General features: G+C 49.3%; 1 protein-coding gene across 6 annotated transcripts in view; it reads right to left on the bottom strand.

The window, feature by feature from the left end:
• MEIS1 (Meis homeobox 1) overlaps positions 1-23,258 on the bottom strand; it is a 105,961-nt gene that overhangs the window by 82,324 nt on the left and 379 nt on the right. For 2 of the 6 annotated variants that reach the window (XM_040553153.1, XM_040553158.1), the window contains exons 1-6: positions 22,160-23,142; positions 20,334-20,560; positions 18,669-18,810; positions 18,096-18,146; positions 17,233-17,283; positions 15,684-15,830 (exon numbers count right to left, since the gene is read on the bottom strand). In XM_040553153.1, coding sequence (XP_040409087.1) covers positions 15,684-15,830; positions 17,233-17,283; positions 18,096-18,146; positions 18,669-18,810; positions 20,334-20,560; positions 22,160-22,171 — 630 coding nt within the window. In that variant the 5' untranslated portion in view covers positions 22,172-23,142. The other 4 variants (XM_040553152.1, XM_040553156.1, XM_040553155.1 and 1 more) reach the window with 4 other exon arrangements.

The following is a 23,258-nucleotide window of genomic DNA, read 5'->3' as shown; positions in this document are numbered from 1 at the left end:
CCTCGCTTATTTATTCCCCTGCCCCGAGAAGTTTGAGCCTGTCGCCTGACAGGGCTCCTGAGCGCGGACAGGGAGTTTTTGAACTCATCAGAGGTAAAAAAAGCCTGAATTTCATGTCACCTCCCGCACGGAAATCCTGCCCCGTTCTTCGTGATGGAGGCATGAAGGGAAGAGGGAGAGTTTCTCCCTAGCTCTGTGAAGTGAGCAATGCCCCGCAGAGAGGCCAAGGTGAAAGCACACGACCTCGGGACGAGCCTCGTGGGGCCTGTGCCTCAGTTTCTAGCGGGGGGGAACAAAAAAAAACCCACTTATCTGCGGCGTGGATATTGTTGGGGGATTAAATTAATTAGCGACTGTAAAACACGTTGAGCTCTTCCAAAGGGAGACTTTTGAGAAGTGCAAAGTAATATAAATTAATCACTCCATTACATACACCCGCTCGTTCCAGAGGAGGGTCTCAGGCACGTGGTGGCGACAATAGTGTATAAATAAGGATAATGGCCTATTATGGCTCGAGCTTCTCCATTAGTCACCATTTATCTGAGAACGGACACTGCGGCGTGGGCTGGGATGCGCCAATAACCCTTTTTTTAGGAGCTTTCGGCTCTCTCTTTCTACTAAGCTCTTCCCTGCGCCTTTCGGCTGCTGTTTCTTTTTCTGCAGTGCAAATCTTTGCAAAATCAAGAACACACGAGCAAAATTGTTTGGGAATTTCTAGGCTGGGCTATGTGTTCACGCCACTCAGGCTGGTTTTGCACTGCCTTTCTCATCGGTCAATAGTTTCCAGGGCCAAAACTAAGGCCTGGCTAGCGACTGGCTTGACTCACGGTTGCACGACTCATTTAAAATAAAAGAGGATTCAGCCCAAGGTACCACTAATGCTGCACCACTTTAAGGGAAGAAGACCTTGCAGCAGGGATGTTTTATCTTATTCTGTGTTTATTTGCCATTTGAAATACGTTTCCTGACTTTTGTTTTGGTTTTGAAGCCTGTTGAGTACTCCGAAACAAACAGGAAAAAAAAAAAAAAGTAAAGGGAAAAGGAAAGGAAGCAACACAACTGTTTGTGCATTTAAGCAATCCCAAAAGTGCCGGTTGTCTCCTAAGACCACCAGCAGGTGCTTCGGTCCCTTTGGTGCTGGGCTGAGAAGCTCCGGCCCCAGGAGGTACCAGTGCGGTGGCCCCACCAAAGGGAAGACCACAGCTGATGAGGCCTCCGAAGCAGTTATTGACTTGTGTGACAGCAAACAGCAAGCCATAATAAACAAAAAAAGCTACAGACAAAATTATTTGGCTAATGGCTAAATTGGAGAGTCAATATAAATAACATTATGTACACTTGTTATTACTGCAGTCAAACTGCTGGGCTTTGAGTCAAGTTAGCTCTAACACATGGTGGGGCCAACCGTAGCCTTCTGCTGATATTGAAGACCAAAATGTGTGGTTTTTTGAGCACCCAGAACATGAAGCAAGAGAGACGGAGAGGAAAAACAAACAGGTCCTAGCCAATGAACAAAAGATTTGACCATAAGTACATAAATAAAAGAAATCGCCTGCTATTACAGGTAATAAAAATTGTGCTCAGCATCTTTTGATATATATCTTCTCAGAAGTTTTGCGAGCACAGCCCTCTTGTGGGCTCATTTGTGTTTGTGTAACAACTGGAGACAGGGAATAGCTAATTCCTTTAACTGTTGGACGAACCTCAGCTCCTCCAGGCTACGAGAGAATTGGCTGCAGGTATAATCAGTCATTCCCTCGCCCTGGAGGAACGGAGCTGCTGCCAGCAATTTGTCAACATAATTTGGGCTTATTGTTTTCCTTCTGAAGTTTTATCTTATTTTCTTTTCCTAAATTAAATGCTTATTCATTAGAGAAGTAGTAATATGTTATGTTTGAAACGTTCTTCAGATTTTCCTTAACTCCTCCCTTTTAAAAACCTTCCCACAACCCTCCCAAGGGCAGCGACCCACCCCACGCGGAAATATTTGTGCTCGCTGCAGGGCAGAACTTGAAAAGGGGCTGCTTCGGAAGGGCATCACACCCACCTCCTGCAAACCTAGCCCATCCTGTTAGCAAGGATTTACTTTTTGTGTATTTGATCATCCCGGTGGCTGGCTTGGCTGTGCTCCTGTCCCAAGCCTCCCTTGGATGAGCCATTCAATACAACTGCTCAATACCCTAAGTGTATAATCCATAGCGCTGCAGATAGAGCTCTGTGATAGACAGACCTGGTCTTTGCGATCCACGACCCCTAGCCCACTTCATTTCTGGAGGGCAGGGTTAGCAATAACCCTCAGGTAGCCCGGGCCCACCCAGCGCAGAAGAAAGTTCTGGAATTCTCTCTTCATTGGGAGAGAAAACCCCAAAATACACAGATCAGTAAGGAGGCCTGAAAATACATCCCACACACATACACTGTCTGCTCCATTCTCTGTCAAGTGTGGGCTCTGGGGGGCCGTGAAACCCACAATCGTGACCGTGGGGACGGTCTGATCCCAGTGGCCATGCCACCTGCACACCTCCTGGTGGGGCCAGCCCAAGCTGCCAGCCAGCACTGCCAGGTCCCAGCCTGCCACGACCGAAACCGAGGGGGTAGAATGACCACACGTACCCAAGCCTCAGTGTGCTGCAGGATGGGGACTTGTTCACGTCAGTAACTCCTGTAACCTGCCTCACATGACTTCGATCCAGAGGGAAATTAATTTCAACAGAACAAGGGCTCAAACACCAGGTTCGTACAGAAGAGAGGTGCTCCATGCTTGCTCCAAGAAGGACACTCAGAGGACAGGCACGCGAGAGCTACGGCAGCGCCTCAGCAGCACAGCGAGCACAACACAGATGGAAAACTTTGCCACGCTAGGAGTGGCAGGGCCTGCTGGACTAAAAAGCAGAAGAAATTCTGCGCAAAAGGATTGGCTCTGACCTGGATTCCCTTCCTGGCCCTGGAAAAGTCACAAGCTTTCTATCTTTAGTTTCCCCGTATTTCAGAGGAGGATAAGACTGAGTGCCATGACTTCGCAGCAGCACGGGAACAACAAGATGTGAGCTGTCTTTATGACAAAAGGTAACGAGGGAGGGTATCAGCACAAATATCAGAAAGGATGAAAAAATGGAAGCGAAAGGGACTTTTTCTGCTGATTTCCACCCAAAAGAACCAAAGGCACACCCAGACCTTCAAACCTGCACTCACCAGGCAATGTTATCTCTCTCCGTCAGCCCCGCTGTCACGACCTGTTGCTCAGCCCCCTGGGTGCAGAGAGGAGCTAACACCTGGGAGCAGTGAGACACCGGCTGTGCAGCCACGCTGGTACCTCCAACACCACAGAGCTTTCCAACCCACCCCATGTCCTCAGGGAACAGAGGAGAAGAGGGAATAACAAGGAGAAGAAAGGAAAGGGGCTGAGATCCCCAAACAGGCTGGATGCAGAGGAAAACACGAGTGCAGAAGGACACGGACAGAGCGCTTTCCAAAGGAAAATGAATAATTAGAAGCAGCAAGCATAAACCACAAAAATAAAGGCGAATGAAATGGAGATCATCAGATGGGGTGGGACAGAAAGACAAGCAGGAAGCAGAAAAGCACAGCTCTTCCCTTCCATGAGGCCCCACAGCCCCACCAGTCCTTCAGGATCGAGGCTGGTGGGGGGGAAAAAGGTTGTGTGCATGGGTGTGCATGTGTCCCCAGCTATGCACAAACCCTGCTCTGCTGGAAGCACAGTCCCATCACCTTCTGCCCGTGCTGAAACCAAACACGTGGCTCTTGGGGAACCCTCTCCAAAGTCCCTCTGTGGGATGTGGCATGAGCAGCTGGGCTTTCAGCACAAGAGAGGACCCATGAGCCGCCCCAAAACACCTCTGGCAGGAAGGAAAGCCAACCTCCTTCAGGCAGCAGAAGGCTCAGACCATACAGAAGGCTTCAGCCTTAGGTTTCACTTCTTGCCTCTGTGGCTGCTAAATGTGGCAGCTGTAAGGGGTGCCCACGAAGCCCCAGCATCACAGTGCACCTTACATTTGCTCGACCTCACTCCAGTCCTTGCTGTGTATCTCTGCTCAACTGTAAGCGCCGCCTGCCCGGCCAGGTTAACCCAGCCTGCCGTGCAGGGTTTTCGTCCCCCACACAGCAAACAGTGACCAGTCCTTTCTATTTAGAGCAACCCCACCGTGTAAACCCGTCTCCTCCCTTTGATAAGAGCCCCCATTCCTTTCCCAGCACAAGGAAATACAGCTTCACGGACAAGGTGGATAAAATCACTGTTCCACGCAGGTTTTTTTTTGGAGGAGGGTGTCCAGGATCATGCAGAAACACACACAGGCACAGCCCCAAATGGCACTGCTGTGGCCTGGAAGTGCACGGGGTCTTGAGGCATGGTGCTTCTCCCCGGCTCCTACCGAATTCAACAGGACTGGAGCATTTTCAGCGTCTTTCTAGACCAGGAAAAAGGCCTTCGGAGACAAATAGAGTTTCCTGTTCAATATTTCATGTAATGATTCCTCCAAAGGTGTAAACAGGAAAAATGCCTCTCCACTTAGCCAGAAAATGAGCGTCTGCCTTCCCCTCCTTTTATTGCCTTTACGTGTTAAAAGTCATTTAGACGGGGATTTGCCAGATGCCCAGGTTCGGCTGAGGCACCGCAGGCTGTCGGGTGTCCGGGTGAGGATCCCATCTGGGTCTGCACGGGCAGATTTGGGGTGAGGGGGGAGTGCTCGGCTCCCCCCCCAGCCACCCCTCACCCTTCTCCCTCCCAAGGACCCCTCCGAAAGCCCCGCACGTCTGCGCCCAGGCAAACTGCTTTACTTACACCAAACCCCACATTTCTAAGCCGTGCCTTAACAACCCAAAGCACTAACATCCTCCTAGCAGATTTTTCGGGGTGGTATCTTTACAGAAGAGGAAGTTAAGCCATCGGGGCACCTGCTGCAAAATTTCTGCCACGCGCACAAGCGCTGGATCGCTTCGTACCATCCTCCCAGCCGGGGCTCCTGGGGAGGGAAGGCACAAGGCCAGCCCCCGCTCCGCCACAGCCACGCTTCCTTCCAGCTCATTCCAGCAAGAACGCCGAGTGTATGTCACAGCCATCAAATGGTCTTTTAGCTAAGTGACAACAGACATGATTCGGAGTCAGCATATTTTGATTACAGCGCATTGTTAGCAGGATTCGAGAGCGCGCTCGCATCACAGTGTTGTTCAACACAAAAATTAAATTGCGGCATAATTAGCTTTGCCGCAGCTACACCTTTCCATCTGAATGGATGCAATACCTGCAAAGGTTGCACTCGGTATGAAATGTGTTCCTGATTATAGAGCGTTTGCCTAATCTCGAGGGCGCCGCCTTGTTTTTTAAGGCGCTCTGCAAGTCACGCACTTGGGTACGTGCTGCCCGTTATCTCCTGGAGGCTTACAACTGGAATCCCCGTGATTCACATTTTCCAACGCTCATGGCCAAACCCTTCCCCAGATCAGATCCTCCACTCTCTACCATTTCACAACCAGCCGAATCTGCAACAAGGTGCAAGCAGCCAACGGCCTGACTCTGCAAGCCACACGCCGAGGAGCTGGTGGCCACAAAAGACATTGCCCCCGGGCTGCGGGAGCCCGAGCAGGGCAATCCGCTGGGGTGGCTCACCAGCCTGAGGTGGTCGTGGCTCCCCGATGCCTCTACCCGCTTGTTGAGGGATGGCTTGAAAGCACGGCTGGCTTCCAGAGTCACCCCAAAAAGCTGTGCTAAGAGCTCCTTGCAGCCTCGCTCTGTCTCCCAGGGAGGTGTGGAGAAGCCGGCGGGCTGGCAGCTGCGCAGCCGGCATCGCACCGCACAGACCTGCGCCTTGGGGTGGGCAGGCTGGCCCCCAGCCCACGCGTGCTCCCGGTCAGCCTCCCAGCTCCACTCCTCATGCAGAAGTTTCTAAGGGCACTGCTACTTACTTCATCCCATGTTTAGGGTAAATTCAATTTAAATGGTGGGAGACAGCAGAAGGGGCCAAAACCAAAGTACAAAGCCACCAAGCGCGAGTTTCTCTGTCAGGCTTTAGATTCAGCTTATTGTTTCCCTGTGGCACCAAACAAAAGCATTTTGCTTTCTTTACACATTTTTTTTTAAACTATGCACAGACTGAAACAATGAATTACTGTTAACATGCCATTTCCGAGTCTTACATGTCTCCTATACCTTGCTATCACTATATGACGTATAAACTACAGTGCCAACAGCTACACCGCGTAACCCTGCTTGTGAGCAGCCCATCGTCTCGCCCCAAAACTTCAGCGACAGGCTGGGGAAGAGCACCCACAACTCCTCCCCTGACTCGTGCCATCAGCAGAATCATGTTTCCCATCCCTGCCTCTCTGGCATTCCGGCACCAGCGTATCGGTGCTCATCCAGAGCATCTTGAACCCTTCATGCCGTGGACTGAGCCGTGCATTGCGCATTTACAAGCGAAATAAATCGTCCCTGCACATACTGGTTGGGTGTATACCCTCACTGAGGCTTTAAGGAAAAATAACAATAATAATAATAATAATAAAGGATTCTGTGAATGCAGTGAGACACAACCATAGATACCACGCTTTTCCTGCACAGCCCTACGACGGGCCTCGTGGACACGGGGAAATAAAGCACAGCTCAGCTGGGCGGTGGAGGCCACACCAGTAAAACTGGTTTGCACAGCAGGGAGGAGGGTCAGGAGCCTCCTGGGCTAACACAGCTGCAAAAAGTGCCGGGCAGAGAGGGGCAGAGGTGGGAACAGCCCGAGCACGGAGGCCCAAGAGCTACGGTGATGCCCAGACATACGGTCCCAGCTCATACCAAGTGCTGCCCAAAAAGCCTGACCTCGTGGTGACGTGGCTGTACCCATCACCGAAATGCAGCAGGGATACTTCCCCGCACACTGCACAACACAGGGGAAAATTCTTAAATTACAAGGCACGGGGACACTTCCCTCATCAAAAAATACCTGGCCAACTCCATCTACATGAGGTACCAGGGACCAGCAGAGGAGCTCTGGGGCCAAGGCCACCACAGCACGGGGGGCACGCCAGTGCTGCAGCTGGGATCAGAGGGGTCCGAATGTCGGCGCCACCTCAAGCCTAAAACCAAAGGCAAAGGTGCCACCTACTGAGCCCCCGGCACGGCTCCTTCCTACAGCAGCCGCGTGTGTCCTTCTCCGAGGGCTGCTAGCAAAGCGCTGGCTGTGGCTAACACGCAGCTCGTCAAATTCGGCAAAGTTTCGGCCAGCGGTCACCAGGCACGTGGCAGCGCTCGCCTTGGGTTGCTGCCGCGCGGCAGAAAGCAGGGGACGTCTCTCCCGAGACCTGCCACATCCCCGCAGCCTGGCCCAACGCAACAGGTTGTGTGCACTGAGAGCTGGGCAAGGGGCAGCTTCCACATCCACAATGCCACAACCTGTGCTGGCAGCGCTCGCCCTGCTCACAGTGGGGAAAAACTCTGCCCGTGTAGCTTTGCCCACGAACAGTAAAGCTGCTCATAAAGTTCCCTCCGACAACGAGACCAGATCCTTCACATTAGGACGCTATTTTCTGCCATTTCTGTGCACACAGACAGTTGCCCCGCACCCATGCAAAGGGGACAGACAAAACAGCAGCAGCAGCGGAGCTTTTAATCCTCTCTTCCCCTCTCCTCCTGACAGCGCCGCAGCCTTAAATGGAGCTATTTAAAAGGCAGCATTAAAAACACACGCGGCGTGATCTGACCTTCTCCACAGTGACAACGAAAGGGGACGAAAACCTGAACACCGAATGAATGAAATGAAAATTACAAGGTAAAGGTTGGATTCCCTGAACTCATGCCAACTGCAAGGATCTTACATTACAGCACTGCAGCTTTCCAAATTTTAAATACAATAATTTTCTGTATTAAGGGCCCAGTAACCCTAATGGAGGCATAATTAGGCATTTATGCCAGACCCATATGAGAGAAGCTTGAAAAACTTAAATAAACTGTGAATGGCAGGATTAATACCACAGCTTTTCATTTTGTACAGCTGTTTGAATACAGTGCACTGACTGTGATGGCATCAGCTGTTGCTTTACTCTTGGACAGTATTTCTGAGGTTAAAACAGGCAGTTCTTTTAACCAAATGAATAATTACCCCTCTCATTGTTGTCCTGTTTGTTTCAGCAAAGATGGTCTGGATGCATATTTGCTTTATGTTTGGGAAAAAAAAAAAAAAAAAGAAAAGAGAAAGAGGAAAAGAAAAAGCCAAACTGCAAACAAAATCAGCTGGCTTGATGCAAAGCCTGGTGACGCTAATAAGACAATTGTAATTCAGTGCGATGGCGAGCGCGCGGGCCCTTCAGGACGGAGGAGTAAGTAATGCAGTTTTGGAGATCATCTGCACAAGTGGGAATATCATATAGATGCCGGGAGAGTCCTTGAGAAAACATCTCACCTCGGCCCCGACTGAAGAGGAAAGACAATACTTCGGTGAAACATAATTCTATATTTCTAGGAAAGGCTCCAGTAGTAAATTGCTTACTAATGCAAGGAGCCTTGTAAATTGTAGTATGAATGGAACGGGCAACAGCATGAGTGCGACACGGCGCAGCATTTGCACACGCGGCTTAGCCAGTAATAAGTAAATAAATGTGTAACTTATAAGCTATAGAAAACACCAGAAAATACTTCTAACAAGAACTCAAGCTCAGCGAACTTTAACTGCAGACATAAAACAGCTCCCAAAAGTATCTCACTATTCTTTCCCCCCCCAGGTAAATTACTTTTCCGACAAGTTAATTTTCAATCTTTCGTTTTACGGCCAGCGGTGGTTAGAAATATCAGCTGAAAAGCATTAATCGAGGTTTCCTCGCTGTCTTTAAAAGCTTGCTTATCGGTGGACGTGGAAGAAACTACGCAGGGAGTGCATACGGGTAGAAACTCCTGATTGCAACACCCACATGAGTGGTCCGGGAGGAGGACTGGTACCACGAGGAGCCTAACACCACGTCCACATGGGAAATGCCACCCCCAAACCACAGCCCCGGGACCAGGGTCGGACGAGCCAGCCCCAGCCCTTGCGTGAGCCGCCAGCTCCGCTGCTTCCAGCCTGAAACTCTGCCCTGGCAGAGCTTCCCAGTTGTTAAACAGGCAGCGTTAAAAACAACATCGCTCTCAACCTGAACAAGCGGCCGGACCTCTCCAGAGCGCCGGGCACGAGGCTGCGAGGGCGCTCGGGAAAGACGAGTGAACCCAAAGTGGATGTGGCTGCTCTCATTCAAAAGAAAAGTGGCCTACTCCAAAGGGGATTAGGCTAAAGTGAACTACGGCCACTTTATTTCTGAATGAGAGCATCTACACAATAGCGCAATGCACTTTAACTAATGCACTTTAATTTTACACCCAGTCAATTTGTCTTACCTCTCCTGAGTGTCCTTGTGTGGACAAGCCCCAGAATCCATCGAGTTTCAAGGCCGGGTGGGAGCACTAGATGAGCCCAGCCAGCTCTCCGCGCCACAGGCCGCTGCGTTCCCCCGTTATCAACCCCGAGCCCGTGATGGCTGACGCACGCCCGCCCGTCGGGGAGGACGCTTCTCCCAGCGAGGAGCCGGCCTGCCTTTGACGACACCCGCCATGTCACTCGGTGGCCTGTCCCACCGCCGGCACGGGCAGGAAGGCCAAACCCAGGCAAAGTTTCTTTCCATCATTACCTTCTGTCAGACAAAAATTAGCAATCTAAATATCGTAGCTTTTAAATCTCTCTCCCTTTCTTTTTTTAATTGTAAACAGGCCCTTTGTCTTCGGGACCAACTCCAATTTGTTAATTATTATTATTATTTCAAGCTTTCCTTGTCTGTTTTTAAACGCCGAACGTTTAGATGCCTACCGACTCACTCCAAGAACCACCAGGAGCCGCTCAGGGCCTGCGCCTGCCATCCTTCACAACAACATATGAAGCACGCAGGCCTCGGCCTACGCCCTCCATGTTGCTCCTCAGCTCCCGGCGAGGCGCTGCCTTCCCCCAAAACAACCAAAGCGAGCGGCGGGGCAGCGTGAGATGCCAGGTGATGGGGATCTCCCTTGCTAACAGAGACCAGACCCCGCCACCGAAACAGGCACGATAGCTGCCCTGAAGTTTTCCAGTGATCTCACCCAAATTAAAAAAAGCCGTCCCATGGACACCAGCCTGCGGGGCTCCTGCTTTCACCTACAGTCCTAGGCTGGATTATATCTCTTTTTTAACCTCCTCTCCCCCCAGTCTGAAGGTAGTAAACGGGCAAAAAGCAACCACAGTAAAATGTGAGCCAACGGCCGGCAAGTTGTCTTGAAGTTGTGTCACAAAATATCAGCAGTGGGTTAGATACCGGGCCATTAATCAAGGACAGAAATACGCTCAAATAACACAAAACACAAAATGTACACTCCATTAGAGGCTGGAGTCACCCTCTCCAAATATTGCTGCAACTGCAGAAAAAAAAACAAATATAAACACTCATTTACAAATTTGCCGGGTGAGTCAAAGCCTGTTACAAGCAACTGAGCATCAAGAGACTGAGGGAACGCGCCAAGGACACGCGATGGTACTGCAGCACACCCAAGTCTCCTCCTCGCACACAAACCCCGACCGGGAAACAGCTCCAGAAACGTTCAACAATTTTAATGACTGGTTCAGAACAATCCTTGTCTTTATTTTCTGAAATTTGTTTAGATTATACAAGATAGCTCCTAACTGCGTGCTCATGTGACCAAAAAACCCCAAACGCAGCAACACAAAACAAAAAAAGAGACTCCCTAATTTAAAGAAGCTGTGCCGGATTTTCGCTACGTTTTAAACTGCTATTTTAAAACAGTATTTATCAGCACAACCTACGCTTACTCATTTTGATTGAGTGTGTTATAATCTGATTTTTCCAGTACTAACATTGCCCACTGTGGGCTCCAGCGACCCTGCCACACACACACGTCCAGAGCCCATTACCTTTGCTGCTACCTGCATGCGAGCAGCAAGGGAAGAACCAAACCCTCACACACGAGAGCTAAACCTAAGGCAAAGACCATTTTGCACAACTTACTTGCCCATCTCCAAGCTGCCCCAAAAATAACAATCTGCACCTCAGCAGCTCGCTCCGAAATGCAAGGACGCCATGAGTTCCCACTTAGAGGAATGCCTCGGGATATGCTCCCTCTTGAGCGTGTATTACAAGTTCCAGGGTTTCCTGGGGTTTGATTTTGCAAAGGATGCAAAAAAAATTGAGAATGGAAATTATGCTTTGCAAACTCCAGTTTGGAAAATTTTACGCGGGAGTTAGGCCTAGCAAGGAACCTAAGGGAGGGAGCAAATATCATACCCAACAGTGAGGACAGATATGTTTGTGCTCACAAACGATTAAAAAAAATCAGCAAAGATTCTTGAATTTAAATGAAATCATAGATTACAGACAATATGCTCAATCTCCTATCTATTTAGCAGTATATTTACTCGCTTAAAGAAACAGGCAGCAAAGAAAACCTTATTTTGCTAACACGATTTCAGTCACAGTGTTTCTGATGATAACAGGTCCCGAATATAAATCAACTTGCCCTATCTTTACACTAAACAGTCTGCCGAGCTCAGGCATGGTAACAGCTCCTAAATATTGCAGCAAAAAAAAAAAATTACACTCCCCCCCCTCAAAAAACAACAACAACAAAAAAAGGATTCACTGGCTCACGGTGACATGAAGTCAGAAGAACATTTAATTTTGAGGGTTTTAAACCCTATGTTATTGGGTCTCCTCAGAGCCCTACTTCGCTGTAACTCTCTCATTATGCAGAAATGAAGTCTACCTTGCGCTCTCTGTGCTGCATCCATTATTTGGATGCCTGTTCCTCCAATACGGGAGTACGTACACTGAAGGCAGTAAAACTCCTAGCTCTTCCCACCCCTTAAAGCCATACATGGTTTGAAAATACCTGCGAAGAAGTCCCCAAGCAAAACAGTGTTTGTGTCTTTTCTTTTTTTCCCCTATGACATTATTTTAGTATTGGCCACAAGGAATAGCTAATATATATTTGAAATATTTGGGAAAGTTATCCTAGTCCTAACTGGTAAATGCCCTGAACAACCCATCCGCCTTCAGACGTGCTGTATAATGCATTCCAGTTTACGACGCTTTCTTTGCAAAGAAGGCTGCATTTTAAGTAATCTTTCAATTTTTAAAAAAGCTGCTGTCTATCCGCATTTTGTTTAGAGAAACTCTGCAACTGCATGCATTAAAAAAAATCTATTGCAACATAAACACAAGTGTTTGCTTTATTATATACATATATATATATGATATACTATCATCCAAGAAGGGCCATCTAAAATGCCACAGTTGCAAACATTTAAGACTGTAACAAAAATGACTGAGACTCTAGTATCAGTTTACTATCCTTCAACAATTTCCCTGACAGTGGAGTCAAATAATGTTGAATTATGGACCTTCTTACAGGAAGTCTTATTTCATGTTCATTTTTTGATCATTTCCCTCCACGTCCCTATAGGAATTTGGCCGTTTGCCGATTTTCCTTTAAAAATTTCTGCACAAGTAATTGGCTTGTGCGTGATTAAATTATAATTTTGTCAAGAAATACTACGGCACATTTGCCCAGCGAGTTTATTTCACCTAAGAAAATACTGTTTTGCCTCCATGAAAAGCCATCTCATGCTGCTAACGTACTTTGAGTGTGGTGGCTACTTCATACCCTGCTTGCCTTAAAGGGCTTTGGGAAGGATTCCTGCAGACGCACTCTGGGAGGAAAGCGTTGCAGCCTCTTACAGTTTTGGCTCTAGCACCTAGGAGCCAAGGTGAAGCAAATTCAGGAAAACAGCCCCACGGTGCCAGCTTAATCTATCTGGAGTCCCTAAGAAACCGAGTTTCTTCTGTGCGACTGCAGACAGTCTTTGAGGTTTTGTATAGGACGGAGTTTTCCCAGCCGCATCACGCAACAGCTGTGTTTTAAATCTTTCCGGACTGCGACAAACATTTGAAAATTTAAACATGCAAATGTTTGAAAAGCTAATGATTAAAAAAGGTTTATTTTGAAACTCTGGCCATGGGCGCAATCGTTCAAGCGACGGTTTTAAAGCCACGGGATCTCGAGTTCAATTAGCCCGAGCAAAACCCCAAACTCCTGCCTTGTCCTTCTGGACGCGCGACGGTAAACAAGAGCTCGGCAGGTCCCACCCTGGCAGGCAGCGGGGTCGCGCCTGTGGGAGAAGGATGCTATTTTAGTGACCTCTTGCCACCGAGCTAGTTAAATCACCGAACAATGGTTAGCGTTATGGGGCTTTCCTGCGCAAAATCTGGCATTAGTGTCATTGCCTTCCATTAAGCGGGGGACTTAAAGGCGCTGCCACGGAGGGGCCTATAAGGGAAGAATAAATAAGGGGAAACCAATAAATTAAAAAACCCTGTTAACTGTAACCTTTACTACCACGATATACGAAAATGTAATTAAATCCATAATAAAAGCTTTTACATACTTACTCTTTTATGACTCTCCATAGCACAAAGGCGCGCAGACCGGGCCCCCCCGCGCCCCCGGCCCGCCCGGCCGCGCACACCGCGCGCTTCCAGCCATAAACGCACCGCGGAGGGACATCTTAATTAGCCGCCCCAGCGCCAACCACTCAACACCTTATTAGCCACCCATTAGGGCCCAGGTCCTGCCGGACTTGGCACCGGCGGCGCCGGGGCGCGGGCGGCCGCGCATCCCCGGCACAACCCACGCGGCTCTCGCCGCGCAGTTTTGCGCCTTTTTCCCTAATCCGGGGCCGGGTTAGGGGGAGGAAAACGGGGGTTTCCTACAAGCCGGTCGCTCCCCCGGTGGCACCGGGGAGCAGCGGCGGCGGGGCTGCGCGCTTCTTGCGCGGGGTGCCCCGGTGGAGCCGCCCGGCCCCGCGCAGCGCCCGCGCAACTCCCGCGCAGCGCCCGGCGCCGGCGCGCAAGGACCGCGCTGCCGGCGACAAGTCGGGGGGAAAAACGGGACGGGGACCCCCTCCCCGCGACAACCCCAAAACTACAGCTTCGTTCTTTTAGCTTTCGCTTTAATAAAATAATGATTCGTTGGGAAAATGGGGTATAAATCTTCATTTTGGAGGCAATTAAAGTGTTGATTTCATTCGTGCCCCTAAGCGATTCTTGTAATTTGCTCAAATAGCTTTATGTACCCAGCACTCCAGAGCTTTTAGAAACCCATTTTCTAGTTAGACTTGTTGGATTACAATTTTTATTCACCAGCGGCGAGCCCGGCTTTCCTCAGCCCGACCCTGGCCGCCGGCCCCCCCCTTGTGTCCCCCCCCGGTACCGAGGGGGTCCCGGTGCCCCCCAGCAGCATCGCCCCGGGGCCCCCCGGCGCCTCCCCCCCGCCGTTTTCCCCCTTCGCAGAGAAACTCGGGGGGGTGGGGGTGGGGGACCCGAACTGGAAGCCCCCCCGAAGCCCCCAGCCCTGCGCCTTCGTGTCGGTAACCCAGAAAATAGCGCCGGGGAGCCTGGCACGGCGGCTAAAGGGAACTCCTGTCTGCTTGACTGCGCCTTGCTTTAACAAAAGGAAACCTCCAGAGTCGGGAGCTGATTACTCCTAAGACTGTATTTACGAAGCAGATCATACAGAAGAAATAACTTTGGTTTCCAGTGGCGGATTTGGGGTCGGGGTCCCCCCTCCCCTCCCGCAGCCCAAGCGCTGCTACCCTCCGGCTGAGCAAAAGAAAGGGGATGGAAAGGCGACCGTGCAAAGCCCGCAGTTTTCCACGACCCGAAAAAGCCAAATCGCGGCCACTTCCATGATGCAGGAGCTTAATTCAGCTTTGGGAGCCTCCCGCCTGAGCCCCAAACGCTCCCATCAAAGGGAAGGGATCACAGCAGAAGCCCGCCGAGGGGACACACACACCAAACAAGGGGAGGGGAGAAGGGGAAGAAAGCTTCCTAAAGTCATCTCTATTTCGCACATCGGGTACAGCAGGCATTAAGGTTTGAACCGTCCCAGACAAAACCTGGACACCGTCAAAGCCACGCAACGCCTTGGTGCCTTGGTTGGGGTTTCTACCTTTTCTTGGGGAGGGGAAGAGACGGGTTGAAAACTTGAAAGAGCAATGAAAATAATTTAAAACCTGGGTCCCGTTTTATTTCCCCCCCCCCCTTTTTTTTTTTTTTTTTACTTCTATTAAGTAAAATAAAATGGGCGCGTTTGCAGCAGGCAGGCGTGCACAAAGCAATGTTCACTGAAGTCTAAAAGCGTTCGGCCAAGGAAAACTGACAAGACAGACTAATGAACCGTAGAGACGGGAAGAAAATAGCCAGTATTTGCTAGATTTCAAACCCTCTCTGTCTTCCCCGGACCACCTATCTTGGATTTTATTATTATTTTTGTAACCGGCTCCAGCCATTCCTTTTCTAAGCCACCAGAAGCCAGCGATTCACAGATAACACTTCTATTATTGTAAAGGGTAAATAAAATAAAGACAAAAATTAAAAGCGACAAGAAACAGGTCGAGTTTGCAGGCAATGCTTTTACAAGCTCATCTCGCCAGGTCGAATCCGGGAGCAAGCCTTAATGAAGCAATAATAGCCACATTATTCAAAAATTTTCATTTCGATGGAAATTTATCTAAAAGGGACTTAATCATATGCAAATAATAAAAGGAGGCATAGTGACCCAGCGAGCGATCTGCATACAAATTTCAGCGTGAGCAGCATTGGCGAGATCATACCTGATCTGTTAGATTTGCTGATCTTGTTATGTCTTCACTGTCCGATTTTGATCCGCCCTCTCTATCGTCTATGACCAAATCGATAGGCATTTTTCCTTTCAAACAGCTAATATACCGGTGGCAGAAATTGTCACATAATTCGTGTACCTACATTATGACAGAGGTGAAAGGAGGAAAAAAAAAAAAAAAAGAAAAAAAACAGAGGAAAAGGGAGAAAGGGAGGAAAAAGGAAGAAAATATAATCAGGAATACATAAGTAAAATTGACAAGTGCAACCAGTCTCCCCCCTTCACCCCTGTGACATCAAAAGTCCTAAATAGGGGAAACACACTGCAATTATCCCCCCGAGACCTCTCGACGCATCCAGAATTAGGAATAACTTTCTTTTCTCGCAAAATAGAGATATCCCAGAAAATTGACAGTGACAAGATGATTCACAGGCTACAACATATTCAACACCCGTGTTAAATTCATCTGCTCCCGGAGCTGTGGCCATTAGAGAGGTGACCTGCATGGGTGACATTTAAGGTAAACTATTTAATTTCATCCAGTTATTTCATCATAAACCCTTTCCAAAGGGGTATGAGGACAGAAAAAAGGATTTAAAAAAAAAAATCCCGATGCACTGTGCTGAAATACATTACAGGCATCCATGCCCTGAAATCCCCAGCCGCTCTGACAGACTTGTACCTGAGCTGCCTCTATTAATGGGCAGATTTTAACACATTTCATGTAGAGCGAGAACAACCTGCCAGTTATGGTTAGATAAAGTGGCTGAGGCTCCTGAGAAACTTTTCAACTATTTAAAAACCTCTCAAAATGTTTATTTTTAGGAGAAAGGGAATTCTCTCCTAGGCCAGCTATCAATGACATGTAAAAAATCCGCAGGAAACCAGAGCGCGCTTCCAATTTAATGTTAGCTCGGGTGACACCGCGCTATTGCAAATTAGCATTCTCGCTGCTAGCATTTCCAAAATAGCGCCGAAAACTGCGTTTAGGCTTCAATCTCTTTCTTCTGCTCGGAGGTGTACAATATTCCCGGGAACGAGACACTGACACAACTATCAACTCTGCTTTGTCTCTGCAAAATGTTACAGGACAATCCGTGCCCTGAGCCTGACCTGCAGATGGCTCTTAAAAAAAAAAAAAAAAAAAATCCCCATCCCAACTAACTGCAACGTAACAAAGCATCTTCCCCACCACCCAAAAGGGGGGAGGTGAAAAAAAAAAAATCATAAAAATAACAATATCACAATTTCGGGGGCTTGGCTGCAACAACAAACAAACACCGTTTGGAGCCTCATCTGCAGCACACAGAACTGCAACTATTTATACAAAGGCAGCAAAGTATTACAATGAACACAAGGCCTGGGCGTTTGAGAGCCCGGTTTTAGAGGCTGAAATTGTAATTAAACTGCGAAGAGAAATGGACGCCAAGATTGGTCTTGACACTAATTACCAGAAAGAAAGACATTTATGCAAATTTACCAGAAGCCTGAACTTCAGCAGTACTGAACGTAGGAGGAAGAAAGAGAGAGACAAAAATTACCTTCTCTAATTCCAACAGATGAAACCTTAATACTTGTATGGCTTGAATCATCTGCAAAGATACAAACAACATGAGAATTTATCTCAGTACCGGATTTCGGGATATTCCCCACAGCCGCCCCGGCCGTACTTTGCAGCTTGACTTTTCTTTAGTAGTAAATAAAAAGTTGTTTTGATTTATGGCAATAACACTAAAAGTTAATAGCGGTGGCTTTGTGCGCTGTTTAACGAGACGCGATCTAGGGCTAAGCAAAAAAAAAAAAATCTCTGTTGCAACGAAGCAACTAAATTATACGGATCATAAACATTTTTTTTTAAATCCCTCTAAACACCGTCGCTGGGTCCTCGCTCTACAAAAGCGGGAAAACACCTCCTCGAGCAGAGGATAAAATATTTGTTTATCCTTAAGTGGGGGGGAAAGGGGAGAGAAAGGAGCGCGTTTGCAGTGGGCGAGCGAGATGGTGCATCTCCATCCCCTGCCCCTCCAGCTGCTTCCAAGGTGCGGGCAGGGGCTGCCCTACAGACACCCCCGGGGGCCGGCCACAAAGCCCGCAAAGCCCCCATTTGGGTGCCACTCGCAGCCTTATGGGTTTTTATTTTTTTATTTTTTTTTTATTTTTTACTCACACGGAATTACCGCACTGGATTTACTCGCGATTAAAAAAAAAATTAAAACAGGGAAAAAAAAGAAAAGAAGATCCACGTGAGAAATTTTCAATTTGGCACCACAAAATGCTTGTCAAAGCTCGCAACCACCTCTCCAGAAGACATAAAGTTAAAAAAGAAAAAAAAAAAAAGAAAGGGAAGGGAAGGGAGGGTGGCAGGGTGGGGGTGGGGAGAGGAAGAAGTGTTGTTAACTCTTACCAAGTTATCCAGTTCAGGATTAGAGGAAAATAGGGGTTTCTCTGCTCGGATCTAAATATAAGAAAGGGGAGGAAAGGGAAAAAAAAAAAAAAAAAAGAGATTTGAAATATGGAAGCAGAAAAAGCAGACGTTATTATTTCTTGCTTCATTACACCGTCAGGTCCATTATGTAACCTTTCGTGCAAAGCTCTGCTTGCTGGATTTAGTGCATCATCTAAACACTTTAACAAGTGAATCAAATACACCCCAAATACCTACGGAGCTGCCGAGGTTGAGCCCCGGCCCGGCTCGGCTCCCGCAGCAGAGCTCCGCGGCTGGGCAGGCTCGCTCCCAGGAGCTAATTCGGTTACGGGGGTGCAGATGCCGAGATTTCCCGTATTTATTTATTTATTTATTTATTTAATTTCGGGGTGTTGTTTTTTCTTTTTGGGGGGGTGTTCTTTTGGTTTGCTTTTGCCTCTCTCGGTAAGAGAGGGGGGCGGGGGAAATGCGCATCTTTATCTCAGCAGAGACTTGTTTTTCTCGTTACGATTTTTTTTTTTTTTAACTGTTTCAACCCATTTTTTTGCTGACCTGTTTGGCGAACACTGCTATGTCTTCATTGAAAGACTCAGAGGAGCAAACATCGCCTCCCGCTACCCCGGGCTCCCTGGGCGTGCATGTAGCTAATTCACATTTCTCAAAAATCAGTGCTAAAAGAGGGAACAGGGGGTGTCTGAAAGAAAATACAATAGTCACACACACACAAACAGAGGGAGAAGAAGAAGAGAAAAAAAAAAAAAAAACAACAACGAAACAGAAAACAAACACAACAATAGTTAGTCCCGCAAGCAGCCTGCGTGCGGAGGGGGGGCACCGAGCGAGGGGCCCCATCCTGCTCCCGGCCGCGGCTCGGAGCCCTGGGAACCACGCATCACCCCGGCCGTGGCCGCGCTGGGGACCCTTAGGACAGGCTAAGAATAAAAACCCAAGCGGTTTCCAGCAGCCATTTTGAATTAACTTTCCTTGTCTCTCTCTCTCTCTCTCTCTCTCTCTCTCTCTCTCTCTCTCCCTCTTTTTTTTTTTTTTCTTTTAAATAAATAAATAAGTGAAATAAATAAAAAAAAAAGAATCAGCATCTACAGACGTGCACTTCTGCCTCTCTCCTGCTTTTTTAATTCCCATTTTCTGCCAGATGACTTTCTGGGAGCGAATAAAAAAATAAATCATAACAAAAACAAAAGCCCACCAGGAGCACCCAGACCCCTTCGCCACCCCCTTGCACCACTACCTCAAAAAAGGAAAAACAGAGCCCCATGCCCCCAAAAAACAGGGGCACAAACACAGGCTCCCGGCTCCACGCAGCGCCCGGCGTGCAGGAGGGAGCCAGGTGCTCGAAACCACTGCCCTGCACCTTCCTCTGCCTGCCCTCGGCCGCTTAATAATTTAAATAAAGCTTTAAGCGTGGGCACACACGCATCTATAAGTGTATTTACAACAGGGACTTGGGGTTTTGCTTTTTTATTTCCCTCTCCAGGGCTTCGTATTATTATTATTTTTTTTTTACTTTTTTTTTTTTCTTTTTTTTTTTCCTGGAGGGTACCCGTGCAGCACCGAGTTGAAAGCAGCCCTACAGATCCCTGATAACCCGATAAAGAAAGCGGACGGCGTGATTCCCCCCGTGTCCGCCCACCCCCTCGCTGCAGCACGCAACTGTTTTGAGAGCGATTTTAAGAGGCTCTCCGACTTCCCTTCGGCTCGACGCCGGGCAGATGCCTTGGGAAAGCAGCGGCCGCCCTACAAAACCCAGCGCACCGGCCTAGGATCCTCTCTGCGCCCCGCCGCGCACCGAGGGGCGGCCGGCGCTGGTGGCTGCGAAGTTTCCAAAAATCCCCCCAGCCGCAGTGACACCAAAAGCGGGTTATAAAAAGGGACAAGGGTCGAGGGAACCGGCCCGGGATTTCCCCCCTTCTTTGCTGCGGCCGAAAACGGCCCGAAAATGGCCCGAAAATCGGGCGCAGCGCTCCTAGGCGCAGCTTTCGCACCCGGCGCAGGTTGCGCACCGGGAACATTTCCCTCCTCCTCTTCCTGGCTGCGGGAGGGGACACCCCAACACCCTCCGGGAGGGCGATCCCCGACCCTTTCTCTTTCCCCCTTTTCCCCCCCGGCTCGCCCCAGAAGCGCGCGGCGCTCGCCCCCCGCGCAGGGTGGGCGTCCCCCCGGGGGGCTGCGCGGAGGTTGCGCGGGCGCGGCACCTACCCGTAGATGGCATCTTTGTCCCTTTTGAGGGCGTCGTTGACGGAGGCGCCCATGGCGGGGGGCATGGCGTTGGCGTGGGCGGCGTGCGGGTACTGGTGCGAGTGGAGCGGCGGCCCGTGGTTGAGGTGGTGCACGGGCTGCATGGGGCGGGCGCCGTGGGGGTCCCCGTACATGGTGGTGGGGATGCCCACCCCCTCCATGCCGCCGTAGTGGGGCAGCTCGTCGTACTGCGGGGCACACAGAGCGCAGAGCGGTCAGCACGGAGGAGAGGGGAGCAGCCCCCCGGGAGTCCCCATTACCGCCCCCCAGACCCCCCCTTTCCAACGCGCACCCGCCCTAAAATAAAAACCAAACGGCCCCGGGGGGGAGATGGGGCCGAGCCCCGGCAGCCCGCATCCCCCAGATCCTTGAGGGTGGGGGGAAAAAGAAAAAAAACAACAATATGAAATTAAATACACCACCCCCCCCTCCCCCGCTCAGCCTGCTGTTCATTCAGCCCGAGTTTCCCCGCCGCCAAACTTTTGGTGCCGGTAACGAGCCGGGTACCCAACCCGGCCAGGAGCAGCGAGGATGCAAAGTTCAGCAGCGGAGAGGAAGAACAGGGGAAACAACAAAAAAGAAATTTAAAAAATTGAGGAAAAAAAATAAAAGCGATTTTTCTTTTTTTTTTCTTTCTTTTTTTTCTCTTTCTTTTTTTTTTTTTTTCTCCAGCGGCCGCACACACAACGCACTTCAACGCCGAAAGGCTGCAGGCGTCCGCACGGGCTGTCGGGCTCCCGGGATGGCTTTTTAAAGTTTTTTTTCTTTTTCTTTTTCTTTGTTAAAGATTACGGAGAGCAGGCTACCGCGGTTCCCAGGCACCGGGGGAAACTGCCACTTTTCGTCTCTTAAAAGCGAAGGTGTGAATAACCAGGTTTAGAGAGCCCTGACACTTGCTTGGACCGAGCGAGTAAAAGGCAAGTTGTCAGCGGAGCAACTTTCTTTCCCGAGCAGCCCTCGGAGGGGCGGCAGGCGAAATTACGCACGGAAAACTTCTGCCGAGGGCTCTTCCCCTCGCCAAAGCCTGCCCGCAGGACCCCGGCTGCCCCCCCGCTCCATTTCTGCCCAAATTTCAATGGAGAGGTAGCTGGAGGGGGGGGGAAGGAAAAAAAAAAAATAGGGGATGGCATCCAAAATAACAAGGTATAACAATGCACATGGCAGCGCACGCTGCTAGCCCCTAATTCAGGTTAAAGTCAGGGAGTATCTTTTTAAAGAGCTTTACCCCATCGCACTGCACCTTCATGACCGAAAAAAAAAAAATAAGGGAAAAAAAAAAGAGGAAAAGAGAGAGGAAAAAAAAAAAGTTCTGCTTACTCCCAGCTCTAAGTTATCCTCCGAAAGTGACGCGGTATATCATCAGTAACACAGCCCAACGCTCCGAGACATGCACACGTTAAAATATTTCAAGCACTGGTGACTTTAAAAAAGACATCGGTAGGACTAGAGCTACAAAACCAACAGATACAGAGGCTCGGACATATTCACTTACATGCCTGCATGTCATTAATGTATAGAAAGCTTGCCTTTTCCGTGAGAGATCCGGGATGGGGATTGAAAGAATCAAGAAAACGTCAATATATACAGGTTTTTAAGTCTACAAGTACAACTGAGAAATCCTCCCGGGCCAGGACACCGCTTTGTGCCCCCTGCTCCAAAGAGGAGGGGAAAAAGGAAAAAGAAAAAAAAAAGGAAAAAAAAGAAAACAAAAACTTTTTTGCAGCGTCTCTGTCAGCCACGTTTCAATATCATTTCACATTTGAAATCCATTTTTTTTTAATACGTACCCTTTGCGCCATCGGCCTGCTCGCTCCCTTCCTACTTCAACTTCTAATATATCCTCTTTAAGGCCAGTGTGAAAAGAAAGGATCGCGAAGTTTCCCCCCCCCCCTCTCCCCCAAAAAAATGCAAAAATCCCTCAGCGTCGCCAGCAATGGAAGCAATCGGGTAAAATCTTCGGCTTGCTGGATCTCAGCGAAGCGATGCGGTAACTCAGCATTAAAAAAGGAGGAGAGAAAAAAAAAATCGGGAAAAAAAAATAATAAAAATTCAACTCTCCCTCCTTCCTTCCTTTTTTTTTTTTTTCTTCCTTCCCTCTCTCCCTGTCTCCTCTCTCTCTGCCTCTGACTCTTCCCCCTCTGGTTTCCAAGACAGCAGCGGGACGGAGGCAAGTATCCTTTCCCCAAATCGCCTCTTTTTTTCCTCTCTTTTCTCTCCTTTTTTTAAGGCGCCCCTCGGCCCCGGCTCGCGGCTCTCATGGCTGGCGGGCGGTCAGGTGCCGCCTGACGGCTGACGATCCGCTGCGGGCGCTCCCCTCCACGCCGCGCCTGGGAGACCTCGGGCGCTCACCAAAAAAAAAAAAAAAAAAAAAAAAAAAAAAAATTAAAAAATTAAAAAATTTTAAAAAAATTAAAAAAGGGGAGGAGGGAGAGCTGGGGGTGAAAAATTATTAAAAATAAAAAAGCTCTCTAACGCGCCGGCTCCTTTTATTACGGTTATTATGATGTTGACGACGGGGGCTTTTTAAATTTTTTTTTTTTTAATTTTTGGGGTTCTTTTTTTTGGTTTTTTTTTTTTAAAAGGTTCTTTTTTTTTTTTTTTTTTTTGTGCTCCTCGCCCGGCTCGCTGCTGATTCCTGCCCGGCGCCGGCTCGCTCTGCCCCTGCGCGGCCGGCGGGCGAGGCTGGGCGGTAGGCGGGCGCGGTGCGGTGCGGTGCCGGGCCGGGCCGTGCCGTGCTAGCCCGCCTCCTCGCTGCTCTTCCTCCTCCTCCTCCTCCTCCTCCTCCTCCTCCTCCTCCTCCTCCTCTTCCTCCTCCTCCTCCTCCTTCTCCGCCGCCGCCGCCGCCGCCGCAGCGCCGCGCCGAGCGGCGGGCAGGAGCCGACTGCG

The sequence above is a fragment of the Cygnus olor genome, chromosome 3, assembly GCF_009769625.2.
Source record: "Cygnus olor isolate bCygOlo1 chromosome 3, bCygOlo1.pri.v2, whole genome shotgun sequence".
NCBI classification, from domain to species: Eukaryota; Metazoa; Chordata; class Aves; order Anseriformes; family Anatidae; genus Cygnus; species Cygnus olor.
This window is presented reverse-complemented; position numbering and strand designations above follow the sequence as displayed.